Source organism: Coregonus clupeaformis, chromosome 2 (genome assembly GCF_020615455.1).
Source record: "Coregonus clupeaformis isolate EN_2021a chromosome 2, ASM2061545v1, whole genome shotgun sequence".
Classification (NCBI taxonomy): Eukaryota; Metazoa; Chordata; class Actinopteri; order Salmoniformes; family Salmonidae; genus Coregonus; species Coregonus clupeaformis.
In genome coordinates, this window is record NC_059193.1 from 24,574,177 (window position 1) to 24,596,131 (window position 21,955).

At 40.9% G+C, this 21,955-nt stretch overlaps 1 protein-coding gene across 3 annotated transcripts in view; it reads right to left on the reverse strand.

The window, feature by feature from the left end:
• LOC121531988 (39S ribosomal protein L11, mitochondrial-like) overlaps window positions 1-20,714 on the reverse strand; it is a 53,799-nt gene extending 33,085 nt beyond the window's left edge. The window contains exons 1-2 of one of the 3 annotated variants that reach the window (XM_041837622.2): window positions 20,636-20,714; window positions 3,178-3,334 (exon numbers count right to left, since the gene is read on the reverse strand). In XM_041837622.2, coding sequence (XP_041693556.1) covers window positions 3,178-3,300 — 123 coding nt within the window. In that variant the 5' untranslated portion in view covers window positions 3,301-3,334; window positions 20,636-20,714. Of the gene's footprint in view, window positions 1-3,177; window positions 3,335-13,266; window positions 13,290-20,582 lie in introns of those variants that run through there. The other 2 variants (XM_041837617.2, XM_041837630.2) reach the window with 2 other exon arrangements.
• Between the last annotated feature and the right edge of the window lie 1,241 nt (window positions 20,715-21,955).

A 21,955-nucleotide genomic window follows, 5' to 3' on the forward strand; every position in this document is an offset into this window, starting at 1 on the left:
TTTTCAAGGAGCTACAATCCTCAGTACTGGTTCCACACAGACATGATTTGTGTCATATGGGACTTAGACATAATGCCGTGGTGTTAGTCAGTGTGTATACTGTGAAAGCTCTTCCACACCTGTTGTCAGCTACACCTCCAGGACAGCTTCCAAACTGTAATAAAGGGTTTCATACTCACAGGCTCTGACACTTTATTGGCCATGTGTGGGAGGGTATTGGCAGCCTGTCACAACATTGGAGAAGACAGGATCAGAGGCTGATCATTCACAGTTAGAGGGCCTCAGGGACATACTAGCTGTCACTAACTTTCAAAACATCCACTGCATCAAAGCAAATGGGTTTCCTCTTTACATATTCAGTGAAAACATCAGCATTTCTTTGTTGAAGATGCAGGCCGATGTTATGGATAGGGAGCTACTGTTATGGATAGGGAGCTGCTGGGGCGAAGCGCTCCACACATCTGAGGCAGGCAGTGCAGCGCACTGTGCTGTGCTATGCGAAGAGAGAGTGACAGACAGTGGAAAAGCTATCATTTATCACAATTAGACCTGCAGCACCAGCCTGATAAGCATGCAGTGATCCTTCAGCTGTCTGGCTGCTGGTCTGGCTCCAATTTCAACAGGGGAGCCTGCAGACGTGCTAAGGTTTGTGTGTGATAGTGCTGAGCGATTAACCGTCATTAGTTTTTTCCCCCAGTTATTAAACAACTAATTGACTGACGTTGGTTCAATTACTTGAATTCCATTTAGTTCGTTTTTTTTTTGTGAACCCTAGAGAGAAATCAAATCATTCACGAAAACAATGACATTATTCACGAAAGCAATCGTGTCAAGAACTATGTGGGACGCTAGTCTGAAGGGAGTTGTAGTTTTCAATAAACAAATATTCAACCTAGTTCAGCGCAGAAACGTGGTAATTAACTACAATGACCATAATCCACTGCGCCAGTTTTTTCCAGATCAGAGAGGAAGAGGCGAAGCAAGAGGTTTCACTCGCCAAAATCTGTCCAAAATAAGCCCAATGCGTTTCTATGGGCTTATTTTGGACCTATGCTTGTCACCTGCCTTCCCGCCTTTGGGACAACGACTCCCATTGTTAGGGAGGAGACATGAGCATCTCATCATTATATACAGATCTCTGGACTGATACACTTCTACGCCTGCTAAATTAGGTTAGATATAGATGAGATCGAAATATACACAACACAACGACGAGAGAGAGGGATAGACAGTTTGTGAAAGTATCCTTGATCTACTTTGAAGAACTAGTAAAATGATTGTCAGACAGCTCTGCAGCATACTTAGACAGGCTAGCTAAATAGGATGACTGAAGACACTACAGTATGGGGAGCACATCATGTTAGATGGCCTTGCTGACTGACTGCTACTGCCTGATGACTGTAAGGAATTAAAAATAATAAAGCAGTCAAATAAAACAAAGCAATATAAACAACAAATATTTTATTTCATAGTAATTTTCTATTTTTCTATTGATGTCTACCCAATGTGGACCTGATCAGAGACAATGGAATATTTTCAATGTTTTACAATTGAATGTTCACTATTTGGGGCTTTGGAATTTCCATTAAAAAGTTCTAAAATCATTGTAACGTAATTATTTCGTAATGCATTTCATGTTATAAAAAAAATATAGAACCGAAACCAAACCGACCTCCAAAAGCACTAATCGCTCAGCACTACATTTTACATTTTTGTCATTTAGTAGACGCTCTTATCCAGAGCGACTTACAGTTAGTGAGTGCATAAATGTTTCATACTGGCGCCCCGTGGGAATCGAACCCACAACCCTGGCGTTGCAAACGCCATGCTCTACCAACTGAGCTACACGGGACCACTAGTGTGAAAGAGAGAGGAAGGGTCTATTCAATCTCCATCAGTGGTTCCTAATGCACTCCGCAACCCCTCTGCCTCCCCTCTAACCATTAATGCTCCTATTCACTGAAATTGGGACCCATTTGTCTAAATGCTAACAGCTTATACACAGCTTTATGCCTGATTTACAGGGCATATTTACAGGATCCTTCAGCTGTCTGGCTAAACACACACACACACAGTTAACAGTAAAGCTATACCTCCAGGGAGTTTCTCTGTAGTTCTGAGAGAGAGGGGGAAACGTCAGGGATGTGTTCAGTTCAGTAGACCGGGAGTCCGCTTCTCTCTCGCTCTTTCATCTCTCACTCCCTCTCCATTTCTAAACTACGCATTCTGGATGCACTCCCAGTTGGGCAACGTCTCTCATATTTCTGATATAAAAGCAGTAACTACATCGGCAACAGCTGCAGCAAATGACTACTTCCTTGAATTTGTTACACCTGTTAAGCCCTGTGTATAATCCTCAGCATTAGTGGTCCCGCTCTTCTTTCCTCCTTCTCTCCCTCACTCCATTCTTCTCCTTCATTGCAGTGTGCTAATTTCACTATGGACTGTAATTATTCTCCCCCACCAAAGCTGTCAGTTCTTCCCTTTGGTCTCCTGCTTCCCATTTTATTTCTCTCTCGTTTGTTTAAATTTGCTCCGCGGCCGACAGCCTACCTCTTTGCGCTCCCCCTGTCAGGGGTGGTTAGTCATAGGAGATAAAGGGAAAAAAACAAGGGAAGAGGAGAGAGGGAAGATTAAAGGGCCAAGGCCGATGCCTAAAGCCTAGTGGCTGCCGACTGGCACTTATTTACAGTTTACTTCACACACACACACTCAGCGCTTGATGGTGCAAGGGAACAAAGAGAGAGACAGAGGCAAAGAAAAACTCACTGGCATGGCGTGCTGCAACACTGACATATGGCATATGAAACCATTGAGAGGGTACCTTTAGCCAAACATACGGGTCTGTTTTGCCTGGATGCAACTCATCTCACCTCATTACTGCTCTCTCTACCACATGAAGGCATCTTTTCTTGAGCTCTCCAACCCACACAGTGTGGGAAAGGGAGAAACTTAACAGAAGGAAGTCTAAATCATTCATCATAGCTCAGCCCTCAAAAGGCACCAACACTTTCTTTTTGGCAGGAACTTCAAGTATATTTCAAGAGCAACCGCCAACTGATGCACAAGAACCTGACACTCCAAGACAAGTAAAGAATTTGACACAGAGTTTCTCTTCTTGTTTGAAGGGAAATAGAATAGGAGAGACAGGAAGTGGAGTCTGAGCAGTAAGTTTACCTGTCCCAGGACAGGACCCAGAGGGGGTCCGGGAGCCGCCTGTCCTGACCTCACGATGGCCCGGATCACACCCCCAATGTCCACCTTCTTCACGGCCTTAGCAGCCTTGGAGATCTTGGACATCGCAGTCTGTATGGAATGCCCTCTATCCGTCTGTCTGTAAGGAGAAAGAGACTACAGCGTAAGAAATCTGAGCAGAAAAAAGCTATTAACTTCACCCACCAAAGACATCACCTTAAACAACTAATTTACAAACATGCTGGGCTCATTAAAATATCACACAGTCTAATCGATAGAAGACACCCTCGGGCTAAACCCGAGTTTTCTATTTCGTAGCAGTCTAGTAATTAAAAAAATCTTTGCCTTCGATCTCCGTGCAAGTCACCTGGAGGGCGTTTGTGTGGATCAGTGAGTGTCTGAGTGAAAAGCAAGGCCCTTGGTCCTGGCTGGATTTAGAGATTCTGAGATGAAACATTGGTTGCATTCCAAATGTCTCCACTGTATCTAATCTGATACCACCACCGAAGCAGTACACAGTATAGAACCATTGTAAGCTGTATGACTCATTACCATCATGTCTCTGTACTGATCCCTGATGGGCCGTTATCTCTGCACAGCCCCCATCAGCAGAGGTGAGGGGTCATTTGGAACCCAGCCAAGACAACGTCAGGTGGATAACCATCGTCACTCTACAGTAAGGGCAGAGAGGGGTCTTCTTTTTCATTCCACCTTCAAATGCATTTACCAAATTACCAAATTACCAGTCAATTAATGGAGTGGGGAGAGTGGGCTGAACTCTTGGCCCTGCTCCGCGGAAAGAGCCAGAACACATAAATAGCAAGCCTGTAGACTGTAATACCCACTTGGAAAAGACCACAGCTGTAAAACCCAGAGATCAATGGGTGTACACAAGAGACAAGTAGGGAGTTTTAAGGTTTAGCCAGGTGATATTGGGTGAGACCTGCATTCAATAAAAGTTAGAACTTCAAAAGGAGTGGAGAGGAGACGTAAAAACAATTCAGTTTGGGCAACAGAGGGTAACAAATTAGATCAACAACAGCTGAAGAGCAGACACAATCAAAAAGATATATCTGGGCACTTTTGGTGTTTCAAAGTAGAAGTTGCCAATGAGAAGCTGTTGTTCTATGTAGTGTAGCTGGGTTTGTTTAAGGGCAATTTCAGCATTTGCAAAATCTAAACTTTAATGTCTCACAGAATGGTCTAACAAAATAGAAATGAAACTTTTGATGTGTGTCTATAGTACCCCTTGGGGGAAGTGTACTGTTCCTTCAGAAAGTATTCACACCCCTTGACTTCTTCCACATTCTGTGTTACAAAGTGGGATTAAAATGGATTTAATTATCTTTGTCAAAGATCTACAAAAAATACTCTAATGTCAAGGTGGAAGAAAAAAATCTAACATTTAAATTTTTTTTATGAAAAATAACACTAATATACACATGACCAAAAGAGTGTGGACACCTGCTATCCAACATCTCATTTCAAAATCATGGGCATTAATATGGAGTTGGTCCCCCCTTTGCTGCTATAAAAGCCTCCACTCTTCTGGGAAGGCTTTCCACTAGGAACATTGCTGCGGGGACATGCTTCCATTCAGCCACAAGAGCATTAGTGAGGTCGGGCACTGTTGGGCGATTAGGCCTTGCTCGCGTTCGGCATTCCAATTCATCCCAAAGGTGTTCGATGGGGTTGAGGTCAGTGCTCTGTGCAGGCCAGTTAAGTTCTTCCACACGATCTCAACAAACCATGTCTGTATGGACTTTGCTTTGTGCACTGGGGCATTGTCATGCTGAAACAGGAAAGGGCCTTCCCCAAACTGTTGCCACAAAGTTGGAAGAACAGAATCGTCTAGAATGTTATTATCATTGTATGCTGTAGCTTTAAGATGTACCTTCACTGGAACTAAGGGGCCTAGCCCGAACCATGAAAAACAACCCCAGACCATTATTCGTCCACCAAACTTTACAGTTGGCACTATGCATTGGGGCAGGTAGCGTTCTCCTGGCATCCGCCAAACCCAGATTTGTCCATTGGATTGCCGGATGGTGAAGCGTGATTTGTCACTCCAGAGAACGCATTTCCACTGCTCCAGAATCCAATGGTGGCGAGCTTTACACCACTCCAGCCGACGCTTGGCATTGTGAATGGTGATCTTAGGCTTGTGTGTGGCTGCTCGGCCATGGAAACCCATTTCATGAAGCTCCAGATGAACAGTTATTGTGCTGACGTTGCTTCCAGAGGTAGTTTGGAACATGGTAGTGAGTGTAGCAACTGAGGACAGACGATTACATTTTATTTTACCCATCTACCAATCGGTGCCCTTCTTTGCGAGGCATTGGAAAACCTCCCTGGTCTTTGTGGTTGAATCTGTGTTTGAAATTCACTGCTCGACTAAGGGAGCTTACAGATAATTGTATGTGTGGGGTACAGAGATAAGGTAGTCATTGAAAAAGAATGTTAAACACTATTATTGCACACAGTGTGTCCATGTAACCTGTGACTTGTTATGCACGTTTTTACTCCTGAACTTATTTAGGCTTGCCATGACAAAGGGGTTGAATACTTATTGACTCAAGATATTTCAGCTTTTCATTGTTTATTCATTTGTAAAAATGTCAAAACACTTAATTCCATTTTGACATGGAGTATTGTGTGACAAAAAAATCTAAACTTCATCAATTTTAAATTCAGGCTGTAACACAACAAAATGTGGAAAAAGTCAAGGGGTGTGAATTCTTTCTGAAGGCACTGTGTATACCCCAAAAAGCAGACTTCTAAATATTGGAGAAATTAAGCAAATCAAATCAAATCAAATTTTATTGGTCACATGCGCCGAATACAACAAGTGCAGACATTACAGTGAAATGCTTACTTACAGCCCTTAACCAACAGTGCGTTTATTTTAAACAAAAAAAGTAAGAATAAAACAACAACAAAAAAAAAGTGTTGAGAAAAACAAAGAGCAGAAGTAAAATAAAGTGACAGTAGGGAGGCTATATATACAGGGGGTAACGGTGCAGAGTCAATGTGCGGGGGCACCGGCTAGTTGAGGTAGTTGAGGTAATATGTACATGTGGGTAGAGTTAAAGTGACTATGCATAAATACTTAACAGAGTAGCAGCAGCGTAAAAAGGATGGGGTGGGGGGCAGTGCAAATAGTCCGGGTAGCCATGATTAGCTGTTCAGGAGTCTTATGGCTTGTGGGTAGAAGCTGTTGAGAAGTCTTTTGGACCTAGACTTGGCACTCCGGTACCGCTTGCCGTGCGGTAGCAGAGAGAACAGTCTATGACTAGGGTGGCTGGAGTCTTTGACAATTTTGAGGGCCTTCCTCTGACACCGCCTGGTATAGAGGTCTTGGATGGCAGGGAGCTTTGCCCCAGTGATGTACTGGGCCGTACGCACTACCCTCTGTAGTGCCTTGCGGTCAGAGGCCAAGCAGTTGCCATACCAGGCGGTGATGCAACCAGTCAGGATGCTCTCGATGGTGCAGCTGTAGAATTTTTTTGAGGATCTGAGGACCCATGCCAAATCTTTTTAGTCTCCTGAGGGGGAATAGGCTTTGTCGTGCCCTCTTCACGACTGTCTTGGTGTGCTTGGACCATGATAGTTCGTTGGTGATGTGGACACCAAGGAACTTGAAGCTCTCAACCTGTTCCACTACAGCCCCGTCGATGAGAATGGGGGGCGTGCTCAGTCCTCTTTTTTTTCCTGTAGTCCACAATCATCTCCTTTGTCTTGGTCACGTTGAGGGAGAGGTTGTTGTCCTGGCACCACACGGCCAGATCTCTGACCTCCTCCCTATAGGCTGTCTCATCGTTGTCGGTGATCAGGCCTACCACTGTTGTGTCGTCGGCAAACTTAATGATGGTGTTGGAGTCGTGCCTGGCCATGCAGTCATGGGTGAACAGAGAGTACAGGAGGGGGACTGAGCACGCACCCCTGAGGGGCCCCCGTGTTGAGGATCAGTGTGGCAGATGTGTTGTTACCTACCCTTACCACCTGGGGGCGGCCCGTCAGGAAGTCCAGGATCCAGTTGCAGAGGGAGGTGTTTAGTCCCAGGATCCTTAGCTTAGTGATGAGCTTAGAGGGCACTATGGTGTTGAATGCTGAGCTGTAGTCAATGAATAGCATTCTCACGTAGGTGTTCCTCTTGTCCAGGTGGGGAAAGGGCAGTGTGGAGTGCGATAGAGATTGCATCATCTGTGGATCTGTTGGGGCGGTATGCAAATTGGAGTGGGTCTAGGGTTTCTGGGATTATGCTGTTGATGTGAGCCATGACCAGTCTTTCAAAGCACTTCATGGCTACAGACGTCAGTGCCACGGGTCGGTAGTCATTTAGGCAGGTTATCTTAGAGTTCTTGGGCACGGGGACTATGGTGGTCTGCTTGAAACATGTTGGTATTACAGACTCGGTCAGGGACATGTTGAAAATGTCAGTGAAGACACGTTATGAAGAAGAAGCGTTATGGATGTTACATGAAATGGACAAGCTTTTGGGGGAGACTGAACATATTAGCAAAAGTCTGAGTTTGTAAGTCTTAGCTGAAACCATGGATAGCCTTGGTTGAACACAAAAACAATAATTTCGAAAATATTTCCTTTATTGCTTTAGAGAACAAAAACAACCGTTATCGATATTACTCTGTTATAGATGTTACAGAGTCTGAAATAGACTTTAAATCGTAAAGATGTCTTGGTCAAAATATATCATAACACATTCGTTGTCATTCAAAATGTTTTTAAAATGTCAGCAGACGGTATAGTACCTAGGATTGCATAATTACAGGTAGCCGGAATACTATACAAGGCCAGACACCACACCCTCACAGGTATTTAAAAAAATCTTTATCCATATACAAATGAACCTTTACCAGTTGAATGCAGACACATACAGTGGGGAGAACAAGTATTTGATACACTGCCGATTTTGCAGGTTTTCCTACTTACAAAGCATGTAAGAAGAAGGATGAGTACAACCCCAAGAACACCATCCCAACCGTGAAGCATGGAGGTGGAAACATCATTCTTTGGGGATGCTTTTCTGCAAAGGGGACAGGACGACTGCACCGTATTGAGGGGAGGATGGATGGGGCCATGTATCGCGAGATCTTGGCCAACAACCTCCTTCCCTCAGTAAGAGCATTGAAGATGGGTCGTGGCTGGGTCTTCCAGCATGACAACGACCCGAAACACACAGCCAGGGCAACTAAGGAGTGGCTCCGTAAGAAGCATCTCAAGGTCCTGGAGTGGCCTAGCCAGTCTCCAGACCTGAACACAATAGAACATCTTTGGAGGGAGCTGAAAGTCCGTATTGCCCAGCGACAGCCCCGAAACCTGAAGGATCTGGAGAAGGTCTGTATGGAGGAGTGGGCCAAAATCCCTGCTGCAGTGTGTGCAAACCTGGTCAAGACCTACAGGAAACATATGATCTCTGTAATTGCAAACATAGGTTTCTGTACCAAATATTAAGTTCTGCGTTACTTATGTCATGCAATAAAATGCAAATTAATTACTTAAAAATCATACAATGTGATTTTCTGGATTTTTGTTTTAGATTCTGTCTCTCACAGTTGAAGTGTACCTATGATAAAAATTACAGACCTCTACATGCTTTGTAAGTAGGAAAACCTGCAAAATCGGCAGTGTATCAAATACTTGTTCTCCCCACTGTATTATCTATTTCTTTTCATTACCATTTTTCTGAAATATTTTAACACATTATGCAAATTAGACAATATACAGTGGGATCCGAAATTGTTGACACCCTTGATAAAGATGAGCAATAATTACTATTTAATAATTCAAATACTGAGCTATATTTTATGCAAAAAAATTTGAGAAATTATATTTTATACTAATACAGAGTAAGAGATTTTGTTTAACAAGTAATATTTGTTTTTCTAAAAAATGTAGGGGTCACCCCTAAAGATTCTTATAAAGTAGTCAAACGTTTAGTATTTGGTCCCATTTTCCTAGCACACAATGACTACATCAAGCGTGTGACTCTACCAGTTCGTTTTGGTTGTTTCAGATTATTTTGTGCCCAATTGAAATGAATGGTAAATAATGTAGTGTCACTTTGGAGTCACTTTTATTATAAATAACAGAATATTTCTAAACACTTCTACATTCATGTGGATGCTACCATGATTACAGATGAGCGAGAAAGTTACAGAGGTTCAAAGAACATACCCCCCAAGACATGCTAACCTCTCACCATTACCAATAACAGGGGATATTAGATGTCTTGGGGGTATGATCTTTGATCCTCTGATGTTGTCATTGCGTTCTAGGAATATGGGACCAAATACTAAACTTTTGCCTCCTTTACTTATAACAATCTTTAGGGGTGTCAATCATTTTGACCTCTACCTTAATGGGGAAAAATGTTATTACTTGTTAAACAAAATCTCTTTCTGAGCAATTGTATTAGTATAACATAATTTCCCAAATTTTTTGAGTATACAATAATAGCTCAGTATTGGAATTATTTATTTTATACAGTCATTATTGCTCATCTTTATTAAAGGGTGTCACTAATTTCGGACCCCCTGTACATGTGCCTATACTGCCAATCCACTTTTCTGGACACTGGATGAAGTGAGTATATTTTGGGGGGCTTTCAGTTGAAAAATACACTCCAGGACTAGAAATTATTTTCAGCATATATTTTCCAAAATAATCTTATCATTTTCAAGACATCAACAATTGCTTCAGTAAAAGTCTGAAGAATACATTTCAGAACAAGCACACAATGTGGTGAACGCACAAGGTTCTGGAGCTTAAATATGATACAGCAATATGCATCACATCAACAACCATTATGGATGTTACGGATATCTGAAAAAGGATACTGACAATGAAAAGAGAGAAACCAATTATAGACCATATAAAACATTGATGAAAGCTAGCTGTACATAGAACGTTTCAAGATGATTCAATGTAAGGTGCATGCTTAAAAAAAATAAAAAAAACTCATGGATGTTACATTGCCTGTCCCAGTCACCCCCAGTCATCTTTACAAGACTGTAGAAACACGCAAACAAAACTAAAGCGCCTTTGAGACTTGGCACCATACTTTTTAATGGTCAAAATCCATAAAATGTCCTACTTAAACGTTTCAAATAAAGCCTGAAATCCAACATATATACTGTACCTTAAGGATAATTATGAACGTGGTTTCATTCGGAAATGGCTAACTTTATTTGTGGATGCCCAGGTTGACTTTCCCACGGAAAAGGCCTTAAATGAAAAGCAATTATGGGGCTTAGTAAGAATGTTAACGGTATTAAACTGGGTCGCTTACTGTGGGGCAACACAAATATTATTTTCGTTTTATGAACTCTACTCTAGCCCCTTCCTTGAAAATATCACTCACGCCTGCCACTACATTTCAGCAGTCAATTTCATGCTACTCACATAACGTGTAATTCCACTGTAAAATAATCATGTAGCAGCTCAAATCGATTAGGGAGCGAGTCAGAAATAGAGAATAGAGAGTCCAGCATGCATAGAGCAGGGTAATCTGCCCAATTTCAGGTGGGGAAAAAAGCAACGATCAAAGAAAAACCACAGAACTTCAAATGAATTAACAAAACACCTGCGGAAACTGACAAACTCCCTTAGAGTTCTATTCCTTTTTTAAATGGACCATCATCCTAAAACACATACGCCAAGACACACTGACATGCAAGGCAAGAAGTGGAATTATTGTAAAACATACTAGACAATAATTTGGAATGGCAGCGAATGTGGGGTTAGTACTCCAAATATGGGAATTTGGGAATAGTTGGGAATAGTAGTGTGAGGAAATGACAGTGTCATGCTTTCATGCACCACAACTCAAGCCCGAGTATGAATAATGAAAACAGCAGTTCCCGCTAAAAATGAAATTGTTCATCAGAAGGCCAAGCACAGAGGGCTGGTGAAGCACTGACCTAGATAACAGCAACAACATTTCACAATACTGCATTTTGCATTCATAAATCACACCTCTCTTTGTGACTCAATATTCTATAGAGATATGTAGCTGATACATTATTTGAAGGTGATATGTGTATTGCTATTTCTGCACCTGCTGTGCTTCTAGAGCCAACATACCATTGATGAGCATGCTAAAACACTTGAGGCTGGATAATCATTAACAAATTAGGAATCGACTTTCTTTTCCTGGCCAAACATTGATCAAAGGAGTGCATTAACCTATGTATTATGGAACAACAGACAAATTGGGACATAATTTGAAGATATTTCTGCAAACAACACACAAAGGCTTGGGGCCTTGTATGCTCCTAGCCTCAGTAATCAGTCAAAGCCAGAAAGAGGGACGCCGGTCTTACATGTTCTCTGAGTGCATAAAGCTTTGCAAGTCAAACATTGTGATGTTATGCAGAGCAATTAATTGTTACCACAAAAGTCAATAGAACCCCACTGAATCACACCATAGGTCTTGATGAGATTAAGATAGTTTAGCCCATCAATTAAATGCAAAGGAGGTCTTGAAGTTGTGATCAATACCGATATGAACATAGATAAGATGAAGAAAAGAACAAAGCAAAATAAAAGACTACGGCCAGAGTTTAGCCATGAGGTTGCACAACTTTTTAAGTCAATGAGACTCGTTTTAGTCAAATTATGATCTATTTGGGCATGAAGTGACAAATCCGAACTGCTCACTTCATGCAAATCCGGGTGAATGCAGTGTATTTTCCTATGATATGACATACACATTCTTTTCAGCCTACGTTTCGTTTCAGGGCTGGGTTTTAATTTAAACGTTACCACACACCAGCAGGTTTATTAATCAGAAACAGCTGCAAAGTTATTCCTCTTCGTGACTGAGATGAGCCCAACAGCCTTGTGTTCACTTGACTGCCTGAGCCATGGAGCAAAATAAAAAGGGAGAGAAACGTATGTTTTTGCACCTCCACTTCAAACATTTTACCCGAACATTTGTCAATTTTCACTTATTTTTTGCTAGTCTGTATTTTATTTATATACTGTATACACACAAACGTGGCCAGTTTATTAAGTACACCCATCTAGAACCGGGTCGGACCCCCCTTTAGCCATGAAGGGATGCAACTGGTCAGCAACGACTTTCAGATATGCTGTGGCGTTCAAACGTTGCTCAATATCAAGGGACCATAACGTGTGACAGGAATACATTCCCCACACCATCAGCCTGTACAATTGACATCAGGCAGGATGGGGCCATGGACTTCTGCTGTTTACGCCAAATCCTGACTCTGCCATTAGCATGACGCCACAGGAACCGGGATTAATCGGAACAGTTCATGTTTTTCCACTCCTCAACGGGGTGGTGTACCTAATAAACTTGCCACTGAGTGTATAAATGACCATTTTATAAATGGTATAATTGCGTGATATGATAGCATTTTGCAAACCTGCTCCCCCCGTTGCCCCAAGATGAATGGTTTTGACCACTAAAGCTTTGCTTCACTACACGCACCACTGCTTTGCTTGGTGTAACGTTAGCTAGAAACCACAAGTGTCTATCCAGATAATGAAAAGGCACCCCGAAAGAAAATTAAAGGAATTTTTAGTTACATGTCATTTGCGACGTGAATGATCATGAGCGAAATCATTGTAGCCTATCATTTCACTTCCCCTGTGAGAACCGTTAGCACGGGCTGACTTGGCTTTGCTGTACCGCAGCCTGCCAGCAGCCTACCTACCAACGGTTGCACTGTTTCCATTACAATTGAAAAACGCATATAAACCATCTTTCAATAGTTATCCAAATTACCGGGCAGAGGGTCATTTTATTATTTCTAACTATTTATATGGCGGATTCACGGCCGCAATTTATGGAAGATGCCAAAACTTCAGATGACAATTGATGATGAAGTCAAAGATAGGCCAGCGGTTTCCATCTGTGGCGAAATTCTCCCTAAATCAATGCTTATGACAAATCCAGTTCCAGAACCAGCCATAGAGCCAGCTGGCTAATCATTTGAATATGGTGTAGTTAAAACAAAAACAGCAACAGCATCACATTAGCTAGCTAGATAAAGTTAGCAAGATATCAAAATGTTCATAACTAACCCAAGATAGACCACACCCTGTCGATTCCAATGGAACAAATGAGTCATAGTGGGCAGAACAAGCAAGGAGGGGGCAGAGCCAAGCAGGAGCTAGCAGTATCCTATTGGCACGTTCTAACATATATTTGCATATTTCCGTTAGGGAATGCCTACTTGGTGAAGTGCACTTTTGCAATAACTCAATTCACCCTTGCGCTTCTTCTAAACAATGCAACTTTTGGAAACTTTGGCAAAGAGTAAAGTCTAAAAAACGTAGTCCACTCTGTTCGTAACATATTTTAATTTTGGGAACAGAAAACTGTATTGAGATCAAATGTTTAGTCAATGAGAACATTAGCAGAATGTCAGCCAAAATCTGCTACCACTGCCGGCCACTGGGCTTCCTCTCACCACCATATTTGGTAGTGAGTGGAAACGCCAAGCGGATGCTTCATATTTATACATCCAGTGAAATATCTGTCTTATTGTTCGATCTGTGTAGATAAGGTTAGCTAGCTAGCTCCACTGACAGCTGTCAGTGCCCTATGTGTTGATGTTTAATCAACTCCACATGGAAATTCCCACACCCAATTCGTGAATATGTATAAGTAGCCTTCGTCATTCTTCGGAGGTGCAACCTAAATGAGCATAACACTGAAATAGTGACCAGAGCTGCCATGGTCTATCCATTTCAACTCCAAATTTTGCACTGTGGTTTTCACAGTCATCTGAGAACTCTGGAATGGACAGCTATTTGACACAGATGGGATCGTCTATCTAAACAACAATCCTGCCATGTAAAACAAATGAGAACGCACCTAACATATGCTGTAAGGCTTTGATAGGCAAACTATTATGATATGACTTTGTTAAGATGTCTAGTTAGAAGACATAACTATTTGGTTAGCATTTTTCACACATTAGCATTCAGTCTTTAAAACTCTGCAGCCCCGTAGCTGAATATCTATTGCAGTAAAGTCAGTGTCAGGCATTCTGAAGGCCAGACAAAGAACTCAAGTAAAGTCTTGGAGAAATGCTCGCAAAATGCTAACTGACAATGTCTAGACAAGGCTATAGATCACTCTACCAAGCCCAAGCTTAATATTGATCAAGCTGATATCTCAAAATAGTGATCATGTCAGGCAGCTGCTGCTGCTAATAGACTTTGGCTAGAATCTGGGCTGACGGGCCTCTGATCTTTTCCTAGGGCCTCATTTATAAACCAAGCTTAAGTACAAATATTCCCCAAAATGTGCATGCGCCAGTTCACGCAAAAGTTGGCATTTATAAAAATGTAACTTGACATGAGAATGTGCTCACCTCACCGCAAACTTTAGACCATGCATCTGCTAGTGGTTGAAATATTGTATTGCAAGCTGGAGAGTAAGTATTTTGTGCAAATGGGGGATATAAATCTTATTCATACAAAACAAAAAAGTATTAACAAGAACGCTGCCATTTACCATTAGTGAGAAGGACATAGGAATCTTTTTCCTATTTATTTTAATAACCATCTCAGAATATATTCCTCACCTTTTCTGGCCGTGATGGGTTCATATTCCCGAAGGTGCCATAGCCTACAACAAATTACCATGTGCATCTCTAATTTAATTGGACCTAGTAGCCTAGTAAATAGATAGGCCTAGCCTATATGTATTTTAAGTTTAATATCATAGGCAGTGCAGTTTATAATACCGGTATACAGTCGAATTTAACAGCTGATCTATACTGAACAAAAATACACTATATATATATATACATACACATATATATATATATATATACATACACACACACATACATATATATATACACACACACACACACATATATATATATATATATATATATATATATATACACACAAAAGTATGTGGACACCCCTTCAAAATTAGTGGATTCAGCTATTTCAGCCACACCCGTTGCTGACAGGTGTATAAAATCGAGCACACAGCCATGCAATCTCCATAGACAAACAGTGGCAGTAGAATGGCTTTACTGAAGAGCTCAGTGACTTTCAACATGGCACATCATAGGATGCCACCTTTCCAACAAGTCAGTTTGTCAAACGTCTGCCCTGCTAGAGCTGCCCCGGTCAACTGTAAGTGCTGTTATTGTGAAGTGGAAACATCTAAGAGCAACAACGGCTCAGCCGCGAAGTGGTAGGCCACACAAGCTCACAGAACGGGACCGCCGAGTGCTGAAGCGTGCAGCGCGTTTAAATCGTCTGTACTCGGTTGCAACACTCACTACCGAGTTCCAAACTGCCTCTGGAAGCAACGTCAACACAAGAACTGTTCGTCAGGAGCTTTATGAAATTGGTTTCCATGGTCGAGCAGCCGCACACAAGCCTAAGATCACCATGTGCAATGCCAAGCGTTGGCTGGAGTGGTGTAAAGCTCACCACCATTGGACTCTGGAGCAGTGGAAACATGTTCTCTGGAGTGATGAATCACGCTTCACCATCTGGCAGTCCGACGGACAAATCTGGGTTTGACGGATGCCAGGAGAACGCTAACTTCCCGAATGCATAGTGCCAACTGTAAGGTTTGGTGGAGGAGGAATAATGGTCTGGGGCTTGTTTTCATGGTTCGTGCTAGGCCCCTTAGTTCCAGTGAAGGGAAATCTTAACGCTACAGCATACAATTACATTCTAGACGATTCTGTGCTTCCAACTTTGTGGCAACAGTTTGGGGAAGGCCCTTTCCTGTTTCTGCATTACAATGCCCCTGTGCACAAAGCGAGGTCCATAAAGAAATGGTTTGTCGAGATTGGTGTAAAGAATTTAACTGGCCTGCACAGAGCCCTGACCTCAACCCCATCGAACAACTTTGGGATGAATTGGAACGCCGACTGCGAGCCAGGCCTAATCGCCCAACATCAGTGCCCGACCTCACTAATGGTCTTGTGGCTGAATGGAAGCAAGTCACCGCAATGTTCCAACATCTAGTGGAAAGCCTTCCCAGACTGCGAGCCAGGCCTAATCGCCCAACATCAGTGCCCGACCTCACTAATGGTCTTGTGGCTGAATGGAAGCAAGTCACCGCAATGTTCCAACATCTAGTGGAAAGCCTTCCCAGAAGAGTGGAGGCTGTTATAGCAGCAAAGGGGGGACCAACTCCATATTAATGCCCATGATTTTGAAATGAGATGTTGGATAGCAGGTGTCCACACTCTTTTGGTCATGTGTATATTAGTGTTATTTTTCATACATTTTTTTTTTTAATGTTAGAATTTTTCTTCCACCTTGACATTAGAGTATTTTTTGTAGATCGTTGACAAAGACAATTAAATCCATTTTAATCCCACTTTGTAACACAGAATGTGGAAAAAGTCAAGGGGTGTGAATACTTTCTGAAGGAACAGTACACTTCCCCCAAGGGGTACTATAGACACACATCAAAAGTTTCATTTCTATTTTGTTTGACCATTCTGTGAGACATTAAAGTTTAGATTTTGCAAATGCTGAAATTGCCCTTATACAAACCCAGCTACACTACATAGAACAACAGCTTCTCATTGGCAACTTCTACTTTGAAACACCAAAAGTGCCCAGCTATATCTTTTTGATTGTGTTGGGGGACCAACTCCATATTAATGCCCATGATTTTGGAATGAGATGTTCGATGAGCAGGTGTTAACATACTTTTGGTCATGTAGTGTATAAAAGCGACATGTAAAGTGTTGGTCCCATGTTTCATGAGCTGAAATAAAAGATCCCAGACATTTTCCATACGCACAAAAAGCTTATTTCTGTAACATTGTGTGTACACATTTGTTTAGATTCCTGTTAGTGAGCATTTCTCCATTGCCAAGATACTCCATCCACCTGACAGGTGTGTCATATCAAGAAGCTGATTAAACAGCATGATCTTTACAAAGGTGCACATTGTGCTGGGGACTGAGGAGTATTTCTGTCTGTAATAAAGCCCTTTTGTGGGGAAAAACTCATTCTGATTGGATTGGCTGGGCCCCTGCCCAGTCATGTGAACTCCATTGATTAGGGCCTAATGAATTTATTTCAATTGACTGATTTCCTTCTATGAACTGTAACTCTGTAAAATCTTTGAAATTGTTGCATGTTGCTTTATACTGTATTTTTGTTCAGTATACATTGAAGTAGGCCTATGTATGCTATTGTAAGTACTGTAATACAATTTTTTGGAGTCGTCTACAATGTTTCAGAATTTGCGGGCAGTCCATAATGTTTAGGTTGGGGGAATAGTCGATGCAAAACATTGTTGAATTCAAAACGTTCTGCTAACAGGTCCACGACAATTTGACATTGTCCGTTTCTGAAAGAGAAAACAGTCCTTATCCAGATACAGCATAAATTACTGCTAAAGATAAAAAAAAATCTGCCTACACAGTAAATAGACTGGTAGTTTATGGACAGTATTTTACAGTATGGCTAGGCTACAGTATTGCTGTGTGATAGATTAAATAGGCAATGATGTCGTGCTCCTAAGACCCTATACCAAGGCACGGAATATAAACCCAATAATCTATTGATAAACTACAGTGCCTTCAGAAAGTATTCACAACCCTTGACTTTTTCCACATTTTGTTGTGTTACAGACAGAATTTAAAATGGATTAAATGTAGATATTTTTTTGTCACTGGCCTAGACACAATACCCCATACAAAGCCGAACTGTCTTGAGTCAATACGTTTTCAAACTCTTTGTAATGGCAAGCCTAAATAAGTTCAGGAGAAAACATTTGCTTAACAAGTCACATAATAAGTTGCATGGACTCACTGTTTGCAATAAGTGTTTAACATGATTTTTGAATGACTCTCATCTCTGTACCCCACACATACAATTATCTGTAAGGTCCCTCAGCCGAGCAGTGAATTTAAAACAGATTCAACCACAAAGACCTGGGAGGTTTTCCAATGCCTATCAAAGAATTTCACCCATTGGTAGATGGGTAAAAAATAAAATAAAAAGCAGACATTGAATATCCCTTTGAGCATGGTGAAGTTATTACACTTTAGATAGTGTTTCAATACACCCAGTTACTACAAAGACACAGGCGTCATTCATAACTCAGTTGCCAGAGAGGAAGGAAACCGCTCAGGGATTTCACCATGAGGCCAATGGTGACTCTAAAACAGTTACAGAGTTTAAATGGCTGTGATAGGAGAAAAAAGAGGATGGATCAACATTGTAGTTACTCCACAATACTAATTGACAGAGTGAAAAGAAGGAAGCCTGTACATAATTTTAAAAAATCCCAAAAATGCATCCTGTTTGCAACAAGGCACTAAAGTAATACTGCAAAAAATGTGACAAAGCAATTCACTTTTTGTCCTGAATACAAAGTGTTATGTTTGGGTCAAATCCAATACATTACTGAGTGCCACTCTCCATATTTTCAAGCATAGTGGTGGCTGCATCATGTTATGGGTATGCTTGTAATCGTTAAGGACTGGGTAGTTTTTCAGAATAAAAAAAGAACCGGAATGGAGCTAAGTACAGGCAAAATCCTAGAGGAAAACCTGCTTCAGTCTGCTTTCCACCAGACACTGGGAAATTAATTAATGTTTCAGCAAGACAGTAACCTAAAACACAATGCCAAATCTACAATGGAGTTGCTTACCAAGAAGACAGTGAATGTCCCTGAGTGGCCGAGTTACAGTTTTGACTTAAAATCTACATTAGAATCTATAGCAAGACCTGAAAATGGTAGTCTAACAATGATCAACAACCAATTTGACAGAGCTTGAAGAATTTAGAAAAGATGTGGTGAAAAGGTGTGGAAAGCTCAGATACTTACCCTGAAAGACAGCTGTAATTGCTGCCAAATGTGCTTCTACAAAGTACTGACTCAGGGTTGTGAATACTTATGTAAATGAGATATCTGTATTTCATTTTAAAACATTTGCAAAAATTTCTATAAACATGTTTTCACTGTCAATATGTGGTATTGTGTGTACATGGGTGAAATAACAATAAATAAAACATATATTTTGAATTTAGGCTGTTCCACAACAAAATGTGGAATAAGTCATGGGGTATGAATACATTCTGAAGGCAATGTAAATATTAAACAATTCGTATTTTGCATGTCATGGCATAATGCCAATAGCTCCAAAATTATACAGCAAATAAAGGGCATTATTTTCACCATAAAAGGTGGAGTTTCAATGCTCGTTCCCACGCGCACAGTTTTACAACAGTTCTGATTTATAACGGGAAACATGCGTATGAATGGCGTGCGCCAAGTTAATAAATATTTTGGTATGCGCAGACTTTTCAGAAATGGTGCACGCAATAGTTTAGTGCGAAATTTACGCAACGGTTATAAATGAGGCCTCGGGGGCTGCTCCAGTTTACATCTGCAGCGCGGTGCATGTTTCAATTACCTGAACAAGCCCATGGGGTCCTGTTCAGACCTTATATTATAACTAGGGGTGCACCTTAGGGGTGTATTCATTAGCCAGATTCCGTTGCAAAATATTTGGTATGTTGCTAAATGTTTTCCAATTGAAACAGTTTACTCCAAACGGAAAACGTTTAGCAAAGAAAACGAGAGCTTCTATTTGGTTCCTAAAACGGTAAACGTTTCCGTTGCAAGACGTAATGAATACACCCGTTTACTTCAGAGTAAATGGTAAACGGTTTTTGGTGCAAAACGTTTTGTTACAGACCAAACGTTTTGCAATGTAATCCGACTAATGAATACACCCCAGGCTCCCTCGTCTCTTTTCCCTCATATACACTGATGAGAATGAGCTGAGAAGCAGTGTAAAGCTAATTCCCAATTAGCATCCACCATTGCTTTCAGTGTTATTAGATGAGTGCAGAATGAAGGAAAGAAGACAAGGACAGTTACTGAGACAGGGAGAGGTGGTTAGTTCAGGTGCAAATACCATTTTGTATTCCCTTCAGTTCTTCAAAGACGGAAGACAAATAACTAGTACATTACTGATACTGTACTGGAGAGTTCGAGTGATGTCACGGTGATAGAAGGCTTGATGTCTGTAAAGTGTGTTTGGTGTTTTATTTGATTATTGACAAACAATGCACTTAGCTACTCGTCAATGCAACTGAAACACGGTGGTCCTGCTAATTCCTGCACACGACACCAACCATAGAAATATGCATACAATACAGGTTTGAGCATCAGCGTAAAGACGCACACATTTAGCTAATATTCTCATTTTGCTAGTTAGTGTCAGCTCGTGCTAGCTACATTGCAGAATAGGAGCTATCGTTAGCTAGCTAGCTAACGGTAAGTAAATAATATACACAATAAAACGAGATGACAAACTAATCTAGCTAGCAGACACTTAAATTGAAGTTTTTTTAAAAAAGTGTCCCTTTTACCGTACCTGTCCGTTATTCAATGCTCAAAGCAGAAGCACCTTCACACTTTACAATTTACCTAACGCTCAGGGCGCAGCCATCTTGGATGAACCAGAAACACTCACTGGTGAGAGCGCCACCAACAATGCTGCCAACTAATGTGTTGGAGGCTAACTGAAGAATAGCATTGCAGGCAAGAGCATTCAGCAGAGCAGAGTAGCGCTAAACATGATACATTGAGCAGAGCTAGATCATTGAGCTCTACATTTTTCATGATTTAGGCCTACAATAGGTACTATCAAATCAAGAAGATATAAGACATAAGTATTTTCATATACCTTCTCATTTAAAAAAAAAAGAGCTATAGGAGAATGGGCTCATTGTAATTGCTGGAATGGAATCAATAGAAAGATATCAAAAACATCAAACATATGGAAACCACGTTTGACTCAGTTCCCAGAATGCCATTCCAGCCATTACAATGAGTCTACCCTATAGCTCCTCCCACCAGCATGTATTCTCTTGGTTTGGGTATCATCATTTGGCATAGCTACAAAGTCTTAACTAATTTGATCTCTTAAAGCTGCACTATGCAGTAATCGCTCTGCTTTCAAGTAGAACGATAAATCTATAGCTCACATTTCTATGTAAATTTGGTCAGGTCGCCCAAAAAGTTACATACTGCCACTTTAATTATCCTTTTTTTTGGTCTGTGAACTTTAATAATAATCACCATAGAGAAAGACAGTTAAAACTCAGTAATACCAGAAATATAAATGGCTTTATTAAAAAGGCACATCAACACCAAATTGTCACATTCAGTTGCTTCACAAGCTTTCTTTTAGAAAAAAAAGTAATGGTAAAGCCTAAATTACAGATAAAGGCATGTGTAATTACTGGCAATTCTCCAAACCCAATACCATACAATATGAACAACTTCAGTCAAATGCTTCTTATCATCTAATACATCTCCCATCAACTCTGAATGTGCTCAGTGATCATAAACTTTTTGGACAAAACTTTAACATTTTATTTACAGTGCTCTGTTTGTCCCTACCAGTACATTGTTTTATTCAAACCATCGAAATAAAAATACATTTATGGTACCTCGGACTTTGACAATGGAGTACATCGTTACCATCTCGATGGCAAATATTTATATTTTCTACACAGGTAAAGGATATTTGAACTTGAATAACCACACGTAAATTTGCCAATGTTGCCAAATTCATAATCGAGATCAACTTATTTCATAGTCAACATGATACATTTTAAATAATAGGCATGATTCACAGCATGTTTAATTCATGAGGTAAAATACATTTTCCTGGAAATGCATCATAACACTTCTTTATTATAATACTCCAATCAGGTGTAGACATGGATTAAATGTGACTAA